The 19,096-nt window shown below is 38.3% G+C and overlaps 2 protein-coding genes across 3 annotated transcripts in view; both read left to right on the forward strand.

Annotated features, from left to right (window-relative positions):
* The first annotated feature begins 8,215 nt into the window (after nt 1–8,215).
* Nucleotides 8,216–9,233, forward strand: LOC121947040 (transcription factor HES-2-like). The gene is made up of 4 exons (XM_042491915.1): nt 8,216–8,316; nt 8,417–8,512; nt 8,622–8,709; nt 8,815–9,233. The coding sequence occupies exons 1-4, from the start codon at nt 8,227–8,229 to the stop codon at nt 9,141–9,143; spliced, it is 603 nt and encodes a 200-aa protein (XP_042347849.1). The 5' UTR covers nt 8,216–8,226; the 3' UTR covers nt 9,144–9,233.
* A 1,175-nt stretch (nt 9,234–10,408) lies between these two features.
* Nucleotides 10,409–19,096, forward strand: part of acot7 (acyl-CoA thioesterase 7) — a 75,417-nt gene continuing 66,729 nt past the window's right edge. Inside the window, exon 1 of one of the 2 annotated variants that reach the window (XM_042491913.1) lies at nt 10,409–10,617. In XM_042491913.1, the coding sequence (XP_042347847.1) occupies nt 10,568–10,617 (50 nt within the window). In that variant the 5' untranslated portion in view covers nt 10,409–10,567. Of the gene's footprint in view, nt 10,618–17,335; nt 17,569–19,096 lie in introns of those variants that run through there. The other variant, XM_042491912.1, reaches the window with a different exon arrangement.

Genomic DNA, 19,096 nt, shown 5'->3' on the forward strand with positions numbered 1-19,096 from the left:
AATAGATGGACATTTATCCCATGCATGTTATTTATTTTGCGATGTTATTTATGCTATTTGTATTTCAATAACCGTAGTTTGTAGAATGAGAATTGTTGGAGTTGCTGTACAACAATTTAATTAAGCATTTGGCTCATTTTGCGTCCACTGCCAGAGAGCACGAGCACAGATCTTAAAGAAACAGAAGTCTATGAGCTTTTTAAAATGCAATCCTCTTTGGGGTTTCAAAGATATGGGTTGTAGTCAACACTTTTGTAAAACCCCAAGGGTTATTTTGTGTGAGGTTTGCACGATTGACTTAAAAGTATTTTGGTCTGTGCAAAAGAATAGTCTGTAAACACTATGTGTTAAATAGGATTATTTATTATTCATTGACGTCATGTAAGAAAAAAATGTTTTGTGACTTTTCAAATGTTTTTTCACTGACAAAAGCTTTTCAATAAATGTACATTTCTCTAATATGGTTGTGTTTGATGTTTGATTTCGTGTGTGTGTGTGGGAGTGGGGGGGGTTGAGGATCTTAAATTTATCATTATACTCAGACGTGTTCATAAGCGAAATCTCAGTCATATGAAAGGAAAGAAAAAGGCGGGCAAACGCATAAAGCCGCAGGTCAGCCTGAGCCTATTGATGCTGATGAGCAGCTGCTCTATTGTTGCAGATGTGAGGCGCCTCTCGAGTTGCCGCCAAATTGGTGGGAAGAAGTTTGACTGGTTGTGTGATGGGACACACACGGAGATGACAGCAGTTGTGAATTACAATGACAGATTTGATGTCATCCCCAAAACACACTCACTTGTTTCTCAGTAATTTTACAACATGTAACATTTCCTAAAGAAATGTTAGTCAGCATGTCTCTCTAACTGTCACCAGCAGGCTTAAAACCAAACTTTATGGTGAAAGCTATTTTACATCTAATAGGCTAACCCATAATATAACCTTTTTTAAAATCATATTGGAAATGTGTAACTGTTTGCTGTGTGTTCATTGTTTATTCTAGCATACATGATCATATATTCCTCACTTAGATGTTGCTTAATGCACAAACCACTTTTTAAAAAATCATCTTACTGAAGTCCACTCTCTGGACTTTACTATCAAGTCCTATTTAAAAGCCTTTATCAGTGGAGGGGCAGTTCATAGTAAAGAACAGTGGGTGTGCTGTGTTAAACATCAAAGCAGTTTCTCCTGCAGAAAATGAGCCCCCGCCCATTTTAAAAGTATTTATAAAAACTTTTAACATGTTTAACGTGGAGAGCATAATGACTAGTTAATAGCTGAATTTCTTATTTTTGTACAACACCAGATTATTTTTTTAGAAACCATGTATATAAGCAGAGATCATACATTAACATGTAAGCATCTGACAAAGTATTTTTTTGTTCACCGTGACAGAGAACAATGTCATTACAGAAAATTTATTTGCTCTGAAGTATAATTTATAGTTTGCTTTGTTAGATTTTAGGCAACCATATTAACTTTAACTATGGAAATTATCTTGTAGAAGCTTGTACCTTAATCTTTTTTTTCATTCAGCAGGATATAATCCTCCTGCATTAATGCCACTGAGAGCAGGGGCTCTTTGAAAACCCCTCAGTTGGGTTTGAATCACAACTTTTAAATGCAACAAACAAGTTCAGATCATCCTTTTCACAAAGCTCATCATTTTCTGACAGTATAGTTAACATCACTTGTATCTTAAACTAATCTTATGTCTCCCCAGGTTGACTGGTCACTCTGAAGTGGGATAACCTGATGAAACAAATGAGTCCATGAGGTAGGAAATGTGTATTTAAAGTTATTGTCTTCTGTCTTGCATTAACGGAAAAGACACACAAATACGAAAATACATTCCTTTAAAGCACAAGCTCAAGTCTATCTTTAAACAACAGTCACATGGCCATTAAAATATACAGTCTATAATCTATAGAGATATATTCTTTGTGGAGCTTTGATAGAGGTGATGGAGAACACACTCCACAATGTGCACAAATACGTAAAAGTGTTCAGCCAAGGTTAATATGAAGCTTTCATCATCAAGTTATCAAGTCAGTATCTTCCAAATTTAGTCTTTTACATATGAAACTGTCTGTGGTTTCAGATTGTGTTTCTTTGCTGCACTGCAGACGAGGGATGGTGAGACATAGAAAAAACTTCTATGTCTATAAAAGATTAGAAAATTTCATACGCTTGATATGTTTCAGACTGTTTCAGCCTCATATGAGTTTGGCTGAACTTAAAAACATAGCCTACTTTCCCATGCAAGTCGTACCTGTCCTCCATTTCTTACATTAAAGTTAGACTAAGATGAGAGTTCTTAAAAAAGTATTTGGGGTTGTCTGCCAGAAAAAGTTTAACATCAAACAATTAATTTCCTGTATTCTGATGAATTCTTATGTGCCTTTTCTATGTCAATTTAAAGTGTACATTTTGTCAAAATAACAGTCCAAATAAGAAAAGTGTTCATGTTTTTTTTCAGGGTGGTGGTAGGTGGTGACCAAATGCACATGTTCCAAAAATTGAGGTAGTGGTGTCCCTTAACCCCCCCAACACACACACACACACACACACACACACACACACACACACACACACACACACACATAACGGAAAAGACACACAAATACGAAAATACATTCCTTTAAAGCACAAGCTCAAGTCTATCTTTAAACAACAGTCACATGGCCATTAAAATATACAGTCTATAATCTATAGAGATATATTCTTTGTGGAGCTTTGATAGAGGTGATGGAGAACACACTCCACAATGTGCACAAATATGTAAAAGTGTTCAGCCAAGGTTAATATGAAGCTTTCATCATCAAGTTATCAAATCAGTATCTTCCAAATTTAGTCTTTTACATATGAAACTGTCTGTGGTTTCAGATTGTGTTTCTTTGCTGCACTGCAGACGAGGGATGGTGAGACATAGAAAAAACTTCTATGTCTATAAAAGATTAGAAAATTTCATACGCTTGATATGTTTCAGACTGTTTCAGCCTCATATGAGTTTGGCTGAACTTAAAAACATAGCCTACTTTCCCATGCAAGTCGTACCTGTCCTCCATTTCTTACATTGAAGTTAGACTAAGATGAGAGTTCTTAAAAAAGGGTTTGGGGTTGTCTGCCAGAAAAAGTTTAACATCAAACAAATAATTTCCTGTATTCTGATGAATTCTTATGTGCCTTTTCTATGTCAATTTAAAGTGTACATTTTGTCAAAATAACAGTCCAAAAAGTGTTCATGTTTTTATTCAGGGTGGGAGTAGGTGGTGACCAAATGCACATGTTCCAAAAATTGAGGTAGTGGTGTCCCTTAACCCCCCCAACACACACACACACACACACACACCCACAACTTACCCCCCCAGCCACAAAAATTTAGTTCTATACCCAAAACAACACAATGATAATTCAGACAGAAAAGTTAGAAGTTAGCAATGAACCTCAGAGCGTATTTGTAAAAAAACATCTCCACAATAAAGAATAGAAAAGGTTTTTTGTCTTTGTTTCAAAATTTAAACAGCCAACATTTAACCTTGGTGATTTGTGATTGCACTCATTTGCAGATTACTAAGACAAAAGCACAAATGTACACTATGTTTCAGAATATTGTATTCCACTACACATAACATACATTAGTATGGAATAAAAAGAAAGGAAGAGGGAGAAACACTCCCATAATACATTAAAACTTGTAAACAAAAATGGCATTGTCATTGTTAAGTTTTTCTTGTCCAAAAGCAGAAGACAAATATATTAAAAAAAACAACAGTTTTTGCTTCTTCAGGTTATTATGCTATCGACGGACTTCACTCCATCCCAAAAAATTAAGAATGACGTTTATATTGAGGCTGCTCTCATGCATATGCTATGAAAATTATTGCACCTGAATTCATATATAACACACGTAATCATGAGAAGTAATTCATATACTATATAACCAACATAATCGGTAAGGCTGCAATCACATGACCAATGCACTGATGAGAACAGAGAGGGAAGAATCAAAGAGTGAAAATCCATTTAAGGAGGTAGGCTGGGACAGTGGATGGGCCAAACAAACACAAGACTTTCCCTAGGAGACCGCTATTTTGTCCTGTGTGAAACCTAATGAACTTTGTGTTATCTTAAGAAATGTTTCTACCGTGTTTCTTTTCCTAAACTCATAACTTTACTTTCCCAGTCCTAACTTATAAGTAACTTCACATTAAGTGCTTAACTTGACATTATGGAACTACACCCAACCATGTTTCTTTTTCTAATCCAAACATAACTTCACTTTCCAAAACCTCACTTACATCTGCACGTGCCATTAAGTACCTTAAATGATGACGCCATTCGTGGTGTGCTGAAACATTAGATATTATACAGACTGTTGTGCGTGAACTTTTTGTCAGATATCATATGAGCCATTGTGTGAGAAAAAGTTGCACCTCAGTTTTGCACAGGAGACAAGAGTTAGCATCTTGTCACCTGCTATTACTACACAGTCTCTTTCTACCCTTGCTGTACCAGGCACTTATAGTGGTAATACAATTTTGGCACAAAGAAAACATAGTTATTAAACGTTTTCTGGGATTCTGCATGAATTGTGCAATATTGGAGTTTTTGTCACGGTTGATTCACACAGTATTTTGAAGAAAGAGGCATTTAGGGGCAGGGATGGTTTAATTAAAGCTGCTGGTGAGCTGCAGCGTGATTCAGTGTTTTTGAGGCTTGCCCCAGAGACAGGATATATTGTCCACTGCTGCTTCCATTTGACCATTCTTCTTTTTGTGTGTATCTTTTATAGTCTCCCAAGTTTCTATAGAAGTGGGATGCTAAATCGTTGGTGGAGTCGTTACTTGGCAGAGATTTGCAATTGGATGAGTATTTGCCTGTTTTGGCACCACATTTTATTGTGTGATTCAGGTCAGTGGCAATAGGATACCACCAAGTCCAGCTGATAGAAAAAAAGCAAACACCAACGTAAGTTATAGCATACTGGAGAAAATTGATTCTCATTTGAATGGATTCAAAGTCCATGTTTCTCTGTTGATTAAGTTTAAAACAAAAGAAAGAAAGAGAAATAGATTTGCATAGTAAAACCACAGTTTAGGGCTGCTAACAAGAAACTCTTCTGACACAATGGAAGGCTTTGTTCACTGGATGCCATTGTATATTACTTATATCTTTCCAGTTTTCTGGTAAAATTCAATTTCATTTTCCTTTTAATAGAACAAAGCAGTTAAGTCTCACAAAAGATAACAAAATTCTCTATTTTAGAACTGGACAAAAAATACTAGAAATATTGTGCACAAATAAGAAAAAAACTCCAAATATAAATACCGATAATTTTGACTCATTTGGCAAAACCAGTCAAATAAAGGGAAGACTATTGCATATGTTATTTACCAGGGGAAAACGTGCGCACATTAAACGTTTGTTTCGCAATAATTAGGATATTTTCTTAATTTGACCTGCTCATCTTCACAAGAGCAGGGCAGACTGGCGTTTTTTCTCGTCGTGCTCAAGATTGCTTTCAATAGGCTACATATGCACAAAATTAGGGGTTATACATGCCTCTTTACATTATTTCAGCGAATTCTCTTTCATTTTGGTAAATGAAACACTTAAGACGTGATGGTGGTAGCTGTTATAGCTGGATTTGGTATTTAAGACTCAGGAAAACACCGAATCCGCCCGTTTCCTCTCAGCTAACATCAACTGAAGCAAAAGTCAGGTGGAGTCCGTTCTCTCTCATCCCACAGGCCACATGTGACTCTTAATTCCCATGAAGTGTCGGAACATTTCCAGACAAAGGCTCCCTGTTATCCGGCCTGCACATATGGGTTACTGACGCCGAATTTGCTTGAAAAGACAAAAGAGGACTTTAACCGTAGGAGCAAAACGGAGGAGTAGTGTACCTCCTCCCAACCCCCACCATCACCATCTTCCCTCCATCCCAGCGGGGCGGTGAGGGGCGCGTGCAGCAAGTGTGCCTCTCAGTTTCAGCGCTTTGCTTTGCTTTTTTGAAGCAGCACAATACGATCATGTCTACAAGATGCTGACCTTCACATTTAGACTCTGTAGACGTTATTTCTTTTGAATTCAAGGTGGAAAAATACTCCCAAACATGTGCTAAATCGCCCCCACTCCAAGTAAACATGATTTTTCGTTTATATATATACACACACACAAACAATTGATTGCACACTTGATTAATGGATTCACGTCTGTGGAATCAAAATCCTTTTGCATAGGCTTTTGCCTGTGCGTAACTGCTTTAATCTATTTTAGAATTTTATATTTGTAATTCTGCTTCTGTCACCACGTTAAGGAAAACAAAACAAAACAAAACTTTCATGTCTTTAAAGATCCTCAATGTGCGTTTTCCAAAACATAACCTTTTCAAAACAACCTTCATCTTTCAAACAACCTTCCAGCCAATCATACAGCCTGCTCTTCCAGACCAGCATCTTTATCTCCACCAACAGATTGAGCTTTGTGTTTCGTCATCACCATATCATATTGATAAACAAGCATTTCATGATAGCTTGGACGCTAAAATATCTAGGAGTCAAGCTGGAGGAGACAATTGCAACAGAGTTTCCAAACAGGGGGGTGAAATGGTTTGTTTCAGTTGGACAACATGGACCCTTAAGAAGCATGCAGATGGGGCACCCACGCCAAAGCTGCGTGCAGATCATATGTCGTGCGTGTTAAGTTTATAGAAAAAGAGCTTGAGTATATACAATGCAGTCTATGTGTGTGTGTGCGCGCGCGCATGGGTGAGATTTGGATAGATCCACGGTGGGACAGGGAGACTGGCTGTTCAGGATGCTGGTGTGGTACAGGACGAGTGTATTGGGGGGTGGGGTCGGTGGTTGAAGGCTCGGTAACAGACAGCCATCTGGTCCCCGTGGCGCGTGCTGCGCGCGTGGTTCCCCTGAGTGCAGTGGCATTTGACGGGCTGTCATGTCTCTCAAGTTTTTATTTAAAAACGTTTATTTTACAAAGTTTGTACGTCGCACAGCACGATGTTTTTATTTTTTATCAAATACAAAATAAGTCCAGAATTGCCTACTCTTAATATCTATGGCACATAATAAGTTAAAACGCATGGCAGGCTCATTGTATATTTCGCAGTGGCTATTGTGATTTGAAGTACATGCTCCCTCGCTACCCTCCCTTTGTTTTCAGCCCCCACCGCGTTGCGTGAGGCGTTGGCAGCAGCGGGATACACCCTTCAGGTAGAGACTCCCCCCGGGCAGAAACTGCATAAAAACATAATATGCAAAACTATTGTTGTCAAAATCTATGAGCAGATGTTATTTGAAAGTAGCGTGGCTTGGGTATGAGATTGGAGTAAGACTCTGTATCTCTGTGGACACTTTTTTCATACTCTCAAGCCTGACCCCTATGCCAGGAAGGTATGTATTGCACCATGTTGTTCTAAGTGTGCATATTTATTTAAAAAAGATATGTAATATACGAAAGTGTATGTCATTAAACTTGGGCAAATTCCACACTATAAAATACAGTAAAACCTCAGCATGGTACAGCAACGTGGATTTCAGTTGGCATATCTTAATTCTTGAAACTGAGAAACTGTTGTTTTGAGAAAATATTATCTTTTAATGAAATCTGTTATGTTACATTATTCGATTTTAAACTAATCGAATGCCATATAACTTTAAATATACCATATATATTGTGTACCCAGCCACAATGGGGGCTGCGTAATTACGCACCCCTAACTAAATATATTAGTGTGTTTTACGATAAATATTCAACAATAATCAGTTTACTTTATATGAAATAATGAACGTATCTGTGTGCTGATATATATAATATAAGCCTAAAGAGTTTGCAAATCTTATATTTGGTGATAACTCGGTGCATCCAAACGTCAAGCGTCTTTACGCACACATCTCTCCAGCTTGTTGACGCAGATTTTATTTTATTTGGTCTATGGATCATAACGCAGACACGCGCTATAGTTGTTATGCGTGGATTAGAGTAGAAGACAGATGGTTATCTTACTAAATTTGATGGTTTTTTGTTGTTTCTATCGAACACTTTGTCAGTCCAAATCGTTTCATGTTGGCTTGGGGGCGTACCCGTGACGCACGTTAACCGACGCCACGGAGCTGCATATATACCGCAGCCCTTGGCCGTTTGAGACACATCTTCACCGACTTCTGTTTTGGACACTTCTCTGCCACGAAGACAAAGCTGAAAATGTCTCCAAACATGACTTGTGAATCTCTCCAGTCTTTTTCTCCAAGGCTAACTGTGGCCAAAAGAAAAGAGGCTCTCGAGCTCAGAAAGGTAAGCGAAGTCACTGGATTTTGCTTCATTATATTGAAAATGTTCTCTGATATGCACTTAATGTAATTTACGAATTCTAACCATGATTTGTTCTTTTCAGGCAATGAAACCTTTGATGGAAAAAAGAAGGCGCGCCCGTATCAACGACAGCCTGAACCATTTGAAAAGCCTCATCCTTCCCCTCACAGGCAGAGATGTAAGTTATTACATCTATTTCTACACACGCATATCAACTCAGATATATTGAAGTCAGAGCAAACGTTTGACTCATGTTTTTAACATTTTCTTTTAATTATTTTCTCCAGAAGTCTCGCTACTCCAAGCTTGAGAAAGCCGACATCCTAGAAATGACTGTGAGGTTCCTGAGCGACATCCCCCCTGTTAATACCAAAAGTAAGTCATGGTTTTGCTTTTTGAACACTTCGGTTGATAAATATATAAATAATGGACTTGTGGCACTTTTAGACAAAAAAACTAACGTTTCACTGTCTTTTTCAGATTCATCAAACAGTTACAAGGAAGGCTACAAAGCCTGCCTTCAGCGCGTCTCCGCTCTGCTCCCCAAAACGAGCCTGGATCAAGACGCGTGTCAGCGGGTCGACGACTTCGTCCAGCAGTCTATGTCCACCAACGCCACCCCAACCTGCCTGAATTGCTGCGCCCAGAGCTCCAAGACTCTCCCTCAGATCCAACAGAGACTCCTGAGCCTCAAATCCAGCTTCAGCTCCAGACTGGAGAGCCAGCCCCGCAGCAGCAGCGCAGTGGCTCCCAGCAGAGCGCAGCCAAGCCCGCAGCCTGTCAGCGCTGCCATGTGGAGACCCTGGTAGATTTCTTAAGCGTGTGATAAACTGTAAAGTGTGTCATATGTAGGCAGCACGTTGAGATAGCGTCACTTGTAAATATACACAGTGATTCACCGCTTCGCTTCCGTTGATGAAAAGCCAGAATTCATCGTTAAATCGTATCTGTTGAGTATTATATACTTACGTTTTGCGCACGAGTCTGTTGTCCTGTATAAGTTGACAAATTTAGACAGTCGTATTTTTTTTAAATCTGCATGTATGTATACGTTAAATATTTAGTCCTCGCGGCGGACTAAGTGATGAAGGGCCGTTGAAACAGCCCTGTAAGACCCAAAGGGTCAGTCTGTATGAATTTGCACTATAGACTTCAGTGTCCTGAGTCTGTGCAGATGAACTCTGTAGACATATTATGTGTCATTGTAAGTATCTCTGATGGGATGTTTTATTTTGTGCTATTTAAAGCAAATGTTGTATATATGTTATATAAAAACAAATAAAACCGCGATATCGTGGTAAGATCTTGTGTTGTGTTTTCGTTTACACTTTGTCAGAATTTTGCAGAAAATTTTCCATGCTCATGTGCGTAATTGCGCATCCTTAACGCGCAGCTATACATTATATGATGGTCATATTATGGTAATGTGAAAGAAAACGCTATTTTGTTGGCACACTTAACACAAAGGATAAACTTGCATTACAATTGCAACAAAAAATATCCCACAGCAAAACGCACACCCAAACTGTTGTGTGCTGAGATGCAGTGTATTAAAAGGAAAAAAAATGTTTAGAGGTTGCTTTCAAAAATAGGACCATGGAAACCAAAGCGTCTCCAGACTTTGAACTGAACAGTGTTGCAGCAAACATGATGCAATATTCCCTTATATGGAAACAACTCTGTGTTTAATAAGCAAAAAGCCTGGTGACATATGGAGAAGCGGACACATCTGTGAAGTAGATTTGAACAGAATGAAAACCGTCAGTCAGCATGGATGTTGTGGTGAAAGGCGCCCACAACAGGCAACAAAAAATACTGCGCCTGCGTTGAGCACGTTAGAGGAAATGCAGTCTCTGCTGCCCTCCTCCGACGCCTCTGGGTGCTTGACATGGTTACGTTTTCTAGTTCCGTTGCACAATCATGTCTTTCCTGAGCTCTTTCAGAGACACCGGACACTACACGCACGATAATGGTTTTTGTTTGGTTTAAGTCATTTTTGAATGTTTGCAAAACAATCTAGTTACATTGTATAAACATCTCTTCAAAGTCTAAGTAGCCTACTCTTCCCACAGATGAGTCATTCTGTAAAGAGACCAGACAGAGCAGCCGGCGGACACCGGAGGAGTCACACTTCCCTTTCACATCTCACAGTATCACGCTGCAACACGAGACCAACAACCCCCGAGAGCTCATCATCATCATCATCATCAGCAGCAGCAGCAGTAGCAGCAGCATGTCGGCACCACAGGAGCGAGAGGCAGCATCTCCGCTTCAAATATGCAGGTAGGACGTTTATTACGACACCTGCGCGAGCATGTAGCAACCTTCACATGCTACAATGTGCTGTTGATCAAATGACGAAGGTAACGCGGCTACCGGCGTCCCTCCTCACAGGATGATAACCCAGATAATCCGCTTCAAATCCTGTTATATTCACTGCAGCCAACACTGAGGCTACTGTGTCCTCTCTGTGGTTGACAGCGTCATGTTGGCTGTTTTGTGATGCAGCATTGGGCGCGTTTTCGGTTTATTTAGCCGATAGATTCCCGGCAGACATGCTGACCATTTATGTCGTATGTGATGATCTCAACGCGGTTAGCACCGGCAGGACACACGCTTAAACTACCAAGGACACACTAAGGTCGCCATCATCTCACCGAAACTCCGATCAAAGTTTTATTTCATAGCGTGGACATAGCGGGATAATTTTGCTCCTGTAAACTGTCTGGAATGTGCTGTTAAGTCGCGTGTAGTTCATCCTTGATTTCTATCATTAAGATAATAAGGAAGGGCACTGAAAGGAAGCAGTCAGCTGAGTGTGATACAGTGGTAATGACTGTTACTTATTAAAATACCTTTGCAATGAATAGGCATAGAAATAGGAAATGAATTCCCACCAGCACGCAGTGTGTTGTACTTGCCCATGGGTGGCGCTATATAGCCATCTCACTGTACAACAGTGACTGAACTTAACTGCTTCAAACATTTCTTTTCAGTTCATATAAAGATTACTCTTCATCAAAAGTTATGTTTTTTCATAGCCTGCAACATGTTACAATTAAACTTAATGTTTGAATTTATTTTGCAGTTGCCCCATAGTTTTAAATGATTCCCAAACAGCAGCATGAACATTGGTTCTCACTTTGAATGCCAATTTTATTTAAACAGCACACTCATCACATGAAAACTGAAAGTTCTTTAGATAAAATAAAAAGGAAAAGATGAGAATACAGGAAGCCTAAGCAACATATATAAGAATACCGCACGAGCATGACTTATCAACAGAAACACAACAAAATCGACCCCCTGGCCCTACCAAAAACAACAACAAGAAAACACTACAATCATCTGAATACACAGACACATACACACAGGAACCATAAGCCTGGGAGAATATGAAAGTTAAGTTTGCTTTGAAAATGGGTCACAGTTGTAGCAGACCTTAATGCAGCAGCATGCACCCTCACCAGACCTCGATCTGATTATTACAGCTAGGACGCCTCTGCTTGCATCATCAGATCTCTGCATCATCTGAGAGACCTGATCGGGTATATCACCTGTTTGTACCAATTGTATTTATTATAAGCCTAGTTTATGTAGCAAATACCGCCACATTTTGACACACCGTCGAACCACTTAATGATTCGTGTATGTTCGGATTTAAGAAGAGAGCAGTTTCAACCTGTATGTCAAGACACACTGACAAAATCACGTCATGAGGTGGTTTGGTTATAGTGAAAGCACTTTTCAGGAGAGATCTTAAAAGTAAGATTCAACCGTTGAGTCTGTCATCATATCATCTTTCCTCATTGAATGATAATTATAATCACATGGTCCCTTCATTGACCTCTGCGAGAAATGACTACAAACATGTCATTGCTTACAGGTTTTTAAAGATATATAGATAAATAGATACTTTATTGATCCTTATGGAAATGACTTTATACAGCAGCTACATTCACAGTGAAATACAACAACAGGAGACGTCTAAACATAGAACATACACATTACATTTACCAGCTACACATCTCACAAATAACAACTGTAGGTAATGTATAAAGATTTTTTTAAAAATCCATGTGTAATCTTCAATGTGGCCACTCTAACATTATTAAAAAGTATATACATATATATAAATAAATAGTATATACAATAGATAGATAGATTAATAGACTGTTCAACTCAAGTAATATCATAATGAAAATTTCCACCTGTTTGTTTGTGATATCCTTTTTTTGATAAGATTTTGGCTGTGCTTTCTCTTGTGCAAACAAATCCTTAAAGCAACAATAGTCATAACCTGAAAACACGGTCTCCAGACAGGCTGAATACAGTTTGTATCTCTCAGTGAGAGAAGCTGGTTTACATGCTGTGTTGTGTTTTAAAAAGTTGTTATATGAGGCCGATCAGTTGATTCTGGACTGAGTGAAAACTGCGAAGCCTTTTTAACTTGATGTGATTTAGACCTTTAAATGACTGAAACATGAGCAACATTATCATAACGGTTTGTATAGTGTATTCAGCTTACATATTTGTGTAATGGTGCAAATGAACAGGTTTGAGGATTATTTTATGAATTTAATTTTCGTTGGAAATATTTATCTATTTTTGTTGCATCTACTCATTTGAATCTGCCCACAGAAAATAATCCCCACACTTCCTACGATGACCTTTATCCTCGGTTCAAACACTAGAACAGTTTACAGTTATGGGTGTGTGTATGCAAATATAGGGAGATGGTCAGCTGTTTTTACATTTTTTTATGTACATACAGTATACAGGTTTGTCAATGAATATGGCGGCTCCCTTCACTCAAAATTAAGTGTGTCTGTTGGTTGCAATGTTGAGGCAACAATTGTTTGATGTGAACATGTGAAATGCTGGTTTATTTTTTCAATGTAGTGTAATCAGAAAAAAAAAATCATTGTTTATGCAGAAATAAAACACAGTCTGAATGCAGAATCGGCCTCATAGTATGTGCTACACCATTAGTATTTATATTTTAAACAGTGTTAAAGTCTTCTGAAGTATTTTACAGGGACATTTGTGTGCATTTGCACTCTAACTTGCTGAATCAAATTTAATACCTTCCTGACTTGGGACTTTGCTGAGCTTATTGCCAGTGATCCACTTTCTGGACCACTGCAGCTTCCGCCCGAAACACTCATTATGAACCTACACCAAGATACTGAAGTCGGCTTTGTTTTAAGCCTTTCCAAACTCTCCCCTTAGCTGCATATACAACAAATTTAAACTTCCTACCACTTAAAGTCACCCTGGGATACGCAGACTTCCTTGTCCAAACAGCCTAGTCATTGCTCTGTTTAGACTCTTTTTCACTACAACTCCAGGTGATAAAATACACCAGCCTCTCTGTAAAAAACAGGTTTCTTTCTGTCTTCTCTTTAAAGAGGAACCTAACATTGGAGTCAAATGTACTTCGCCCTTTTCTCATTTAAACTCTTCCTGGGCTGCAAACTTGAATGTTGCCTTTCAAGTTCTCCACTCTGACTTTTTTTTCATTACATCTAATTTTACTTACTCTTGGTAAAAAACCTCTTGAACAAAGCTGTTTACAGTCTGCAAACCGCACCACTAGATCACAGCAACTAAATTCCCCTAAATCTTACACACTTTTTTTTCTTTACTCTTTTCTGCTCAGTTTGGATATTTTTGGGGCCCTGACCTTGACAATATCTTACTATTACATCTTACAAATGTGATAATTTAGGTTTAAGCTTCACCTGTTATTACGTGCACGTTGCTTTGTACGAGTGCATCAGTTAAAAGTCACCAAAATAAAAATATTTTTTTCCTTCAGCCATTGTTGCTAACACAAATGTCCTTTGAAAATGCAAAACTTAAGTAATGGGTGGTCAATTGGTGTGTGTCTTTCTGTGAAATCATACAGGAGATTGAGGTGTTTGGACAGTTTTGAGTGTTTGATGAATACCTGTCTTACCTGGTAATGTAAAATTGCCTGATTAAAACTGCTCACCCCTGCTTGTGATGCAAAACCGTCCACCCCAGTCACTGCTGCGTGCTTTGTCATCTTCTTACTGATGGTACTCAGGACAGACATGATGCCGAGATATGTTTTTCTGAGGCTTATTCACAGTTGTTGCCGCTTTCCTACTCTACCCAGGTAACAGTCAGGTGTTTTGTTTGTTTCAGCAAGCAGTGAGAAGATTTTGATTGTATTGACGCACTTGTTCATGGCACCAGTATGCCTTTTTGGTTATTTGTAAGCTTAATTGTAATGCTGTCGCTAGTCCAGAAGGCACTTATTCAAAATAATGAGACATAATGTGAAAAAAACACAACATTTAGGTGCAGTGTGTGGGTGTTACAATTTCAAAACCATATAAGCTACTGAAAAGTCTGCGCACCATGGCTTGTGTAGAAAATCTCTTTCTTCTAGATATGTAGTATTCATATAAGCATACATTCACAATCCAGACAAGAGCTCATTCTTCAGTGATGATTTACTTTTGGGTTGTCAGTTCATTACAAAACAGCACGTACAGAGGAATTTTTTTACATCAGGCTCCTGTGAGGTTTACAGTACATCAGCATTGTGAAAGGACGTTATGCTTCACTGTGTTTAATAGAAGAGATCCATCATTTTGGAAGGTATATGTAAACAGGACTAAATGGCAGAGGGACTTTCAGACTTGTAGGCTTTCAAACCTGGACTTTAAATCAATTCTGGAAACAACAGTTTTATTCTTTTGGTTACCCTTCTTGAAGCCTTATCAGTGGCTTTAGGCGTGGCTTTGCCTGTGCTTCTGTTGACTCGTTTGTTGTGTGCCAGTGATATATCGCGATAACTGATTACTACATTTACATAGAATATTTTAAGGGACAGATATTGTGGCAACTGTTAACTGTGTTGGTTGTTATCTTGTTCTAAGCTCCAGAGTTTGCCATTGTGTGACTTGTATTGTGAACTTAAAGAGGACTTAAAGTTTGGTATGTATCTTATTTGTGAGAACAGGAGGAATGCCCAGCCTGTTTGTAATCTTTAAGTTTCTAATAGCACAATTCCTAAAATAACAGAAACAAAGACGTGGAAAGGAATAAACAGTTTTGTAACTTATGTAATGACAACTTTCTGAATGGATGGATGGATGAATATCATATGTAATTTGAATGTCAAAACACAAACATTGTTGAGAGCAGGAAGAAACACCTGCCAAACAACTAGTCCATGTTTAAACTTGTATTATAATAAAAACAAAGATAAACCAAGGACAGTATATAAACCAGGTGCTTTTTTGAGTAATGGTCTGCCCTGCTTTAAATTACGCAGTTTGTGCTGGTGATACGTTCTGGTTGTTTATCTTTGTATTGCTGTCTTCTTGTATGTTTGTGCTCCATACCATTTCGGGTCTAGAGGAGTGGTCCTCAATTTTTGTCTTTTCTATTGTTGACTAAACTGACAATCACTGACTAAGTTACATATTTAATGGATATTTCATGTTATATTTAATGCAGAACAGTAACAGAACAGAACAGCTGATAAACAGTACACTCAACACAAATAGTGAGCGCATTAACTGCAGAAGTTAATGCGAATTGAATGAATTTTGAGCAGATTTTTTGTTAATATTACATCAGATAAGTATTCCTAATATTTTAGAAACGTTTTGTACAATTCTTTGGTTGTATTATGTTTTTATCTATCTGTTTATCTTTAACAGTCATAAATACTGAATAGGCTTCTTTTTTGACAAATTCTGATTTTTTCTTCTTCCCGATGCTTCGCCGTTGTTCTATTAGCTCCTTTTGAATTGCAGGACGAGGCTGTGTCGCAGAGACTAAAGGCTCTGCGAGAGTAGCTTGTTTTCAGGTCTTCGCTTTGCCCTTATCCTGTGAGATTTTTTAATGCATAGGAATTATGTTTACGAGTTGTCTGTACATACATCCGGCCAGCTTGTGAATATGATATCTTAAGAAAGCCTCAAGGGAATTTCTTTAATTTGGCACAAACATTTGAGTAGACTAAAGGATGAGCTGATTAAATTTTGATGGTAAAAGGTCAAAGTCACAGTGACCTTGCATTCGTCTCATTCTTGTGACTGGGACAGCTCAAGAACACCTTGAGGAAATGTCTTCAAATTTCACATCAACATTCATTTGAATTCCAACAATGAGCTGATTAGAACTCGGTGTTCAAAGGTCAAGGTCACTGTGATCTTGCCTCTGTCTAATTTTTGCGAATGAGGGAGTTTCCTCAAATTTGGCAAAAACCTCTACTTGGGCTCCAGAATGAACTGATTAGAATCTGGTGGTTGAAGGTCCAAAGTCAAGGTCACGGTGACCTCATGAAACATATTTTCGGCTATAACATAAGAACCTTGGGTGCACACTTCGAAACTGTGTTAATTGTGTAGATCTTCTGTGCTGTTGGGGGGAAGACGCATGTGAAGCACCCATGTTTTCACATACATGGATGTAAACAGTAAGTGCAATTTGAGTTGTGTGTGGGGGTATATTTTGAGTTTATATCTTTTAATAATCTAAACTTTGAAATAACTATTTAATTTAATTTTCTTCACCAGAATGACAAAAAACAACACCCCTTAAAATCAAGATGGTCTCGCAACCCCCCTGTAATTTTTTTTTTTGCGACCTAAAGGGGGGGGGTTCTTAGTTCTTAGACATGTTTTTCATGAAATAAAGCTATAAGTCACACTGTTTTGGAAAGAAAACAGATTCTAACTCAACAAAAACAATATGTTTGAAAGTCTCAAGTGGGAGTCATATGTGTCTCTTGGCCTCTTGGCAAATATGTTACTGAGTTATTTCTTATTCTGCCTGTTTGTCAGCTGTGGCACACAAACCTAGATGTGATTATGACAGATTATGTTGGTCATCTGTTGTCTATTTGTGCATCAGTGGGTGTGCTGAGATCCAGTTTGACTAGTCGTGACGACTAAGGCGGGGTCAATGTTAACACCGCATGACATCGCTCACCACAGCATATAAGTGCCCAAAATCTCAGAAAACGTGACTTTAGAGATAATATAAAAGGGAAGTGGGCCAGAGGGTGAGACTGAGAGTCAATCAGAGAGCCAAGATGCGTTGCTTTATGCCTCGGAGGAACAGCAAGGCCGAGACGGCAGCGGTGGTGGAGAGACGCCAAGCCAGTCAAAGTCAGCAAGTCAGCAGAGATGACAGGAGAGATGGGGAGGCAGGAGCTCAGCAGGGCTCTAATTATCAACTCAGCAGGTAGTTCATCTCTAATGCGCACACACGGCCAGTGATGCTGAATTTACAAGATACAGTCTCTGGTGCACTCTTTCTATGCTTCCCACACACACACAAAACTGAATATCTGAAGTTGTCAAAAGAACATAACTAAACTATTTACTGCGTTTGTAAAACTTTCTAATTATTGTTTGGACTGTCAGAGAGGTGCTGATTGAAATCTGGTCAGTTTTGAGGCTGTAGCTTATGCTGCTGTTGATGGATTAAAATATAAGCAGTTTATAATGTTTTGCTTTATATGTAATTTAATATTAAAGTAAAGTAAAATAATAGTAAATTAGCACATTTCTTATCTCTCTATATACAGTAGTATTTATCACTGTACTGTATGGTAGTTATTTATTATTTAAAAAAAAATAAATTCATTTTTGTTTTCAATTCAGTTTAGTTTGTGAGTTTCCAGAGTGGGTGTGCTTGTGTGAGTTCAGTTTTTATTTTCAAAAAATGTTCTATATATATATTTCAGTATCAGTTTGATTTAGTTCGGAGTCAAAGTAAGGGGAAAGATTTAAGAAGTTCACAGTCAGTCTTACAATACAAAAATCACTTTGTGAAGGCAGTTGATCCACAATCATTGAGACACGCCGGTCTAAAGTTCACCAGTGCCCCTTCATGCTTGTGTTTGTAATTACATGATATTGTTTCAATTACTTTTTTCTCCAAAGTCTAGTTTTTATTTTCATTTCATTGTTTTTCACATCTAGTTTTGGGTTTTAGTTTACTTTTAGTTAATTATAATAACTTTGGCTGGGTGTAGTCCTGCTTTGTTTGTGGCATCAAGGCAGTGAACGGTTACGTAATGCTGCAACTGTAAAATTCAGCACGAGTTTACATGTAACTCTGACTCAGACTGTTTTTAGAGGACGTCTACCATACTCTGTCATTCATGTAAACAAAGAACATTAATCATTTCAAACTGGCATCAGTTGTAATCCTGAGATGGTTAATTATTGTTATAACCATATTGTTATAACCATAAACCAAACATAAAACAATCAGCTCTCCTTGACTTTAACAATCACCCAACTGTAGTTTAGGATTGCTAATAGTGTCAGTCTCCTTCCTCTGTATTGCACAATGCTCGCATTCTTAAAAATTTTTACCATCCCATTTCAAACTAAGATCTCAATGCAATGATGCATACCTTGTGTGTTTGCTACCTCGGAGCAGGTGAACGGATTGGATCATAACTAGTAAGACCAGTTTAACCCACACAGGGAGGAACTGAGAACAGCTGATGTGTATGACAGCATGCTGTGTAGTCAGTGACTGATGTTGTATGTCATAAGATAAACAGGGTGAGATGAGGTTGGAGTTAAAAAAAAAAAAAAATCTTTACAATTCTCCAGCGACAGAAGTCCTTTTAACTCATGAGTGATTATCTAGGAGCACATCAGAGCAGTTCTCCTTTTGTCAACAGACACAAGTCAGATTCTTTCTTAACAAACAATCTACAACTTCAACTAAATATCAGCCTGATTTAACTAAA

Source organism: Plectropomus leopardus, chromosome 8, assembly GCF_008729295.1.
Source record: "Plectropomus leopardus isolate mb chromosome 8, YSFRI_Pleo_2.0, whole genome shotgun sequence".
In the NCBI taxonomy this organism is placed as follows: domain Eukaryota; kingdom Metazoa; phylum Chordata; class Actinopteri; order Perciformes; family Serranidae; genus Plectropomus; species Plectropomus leopardus.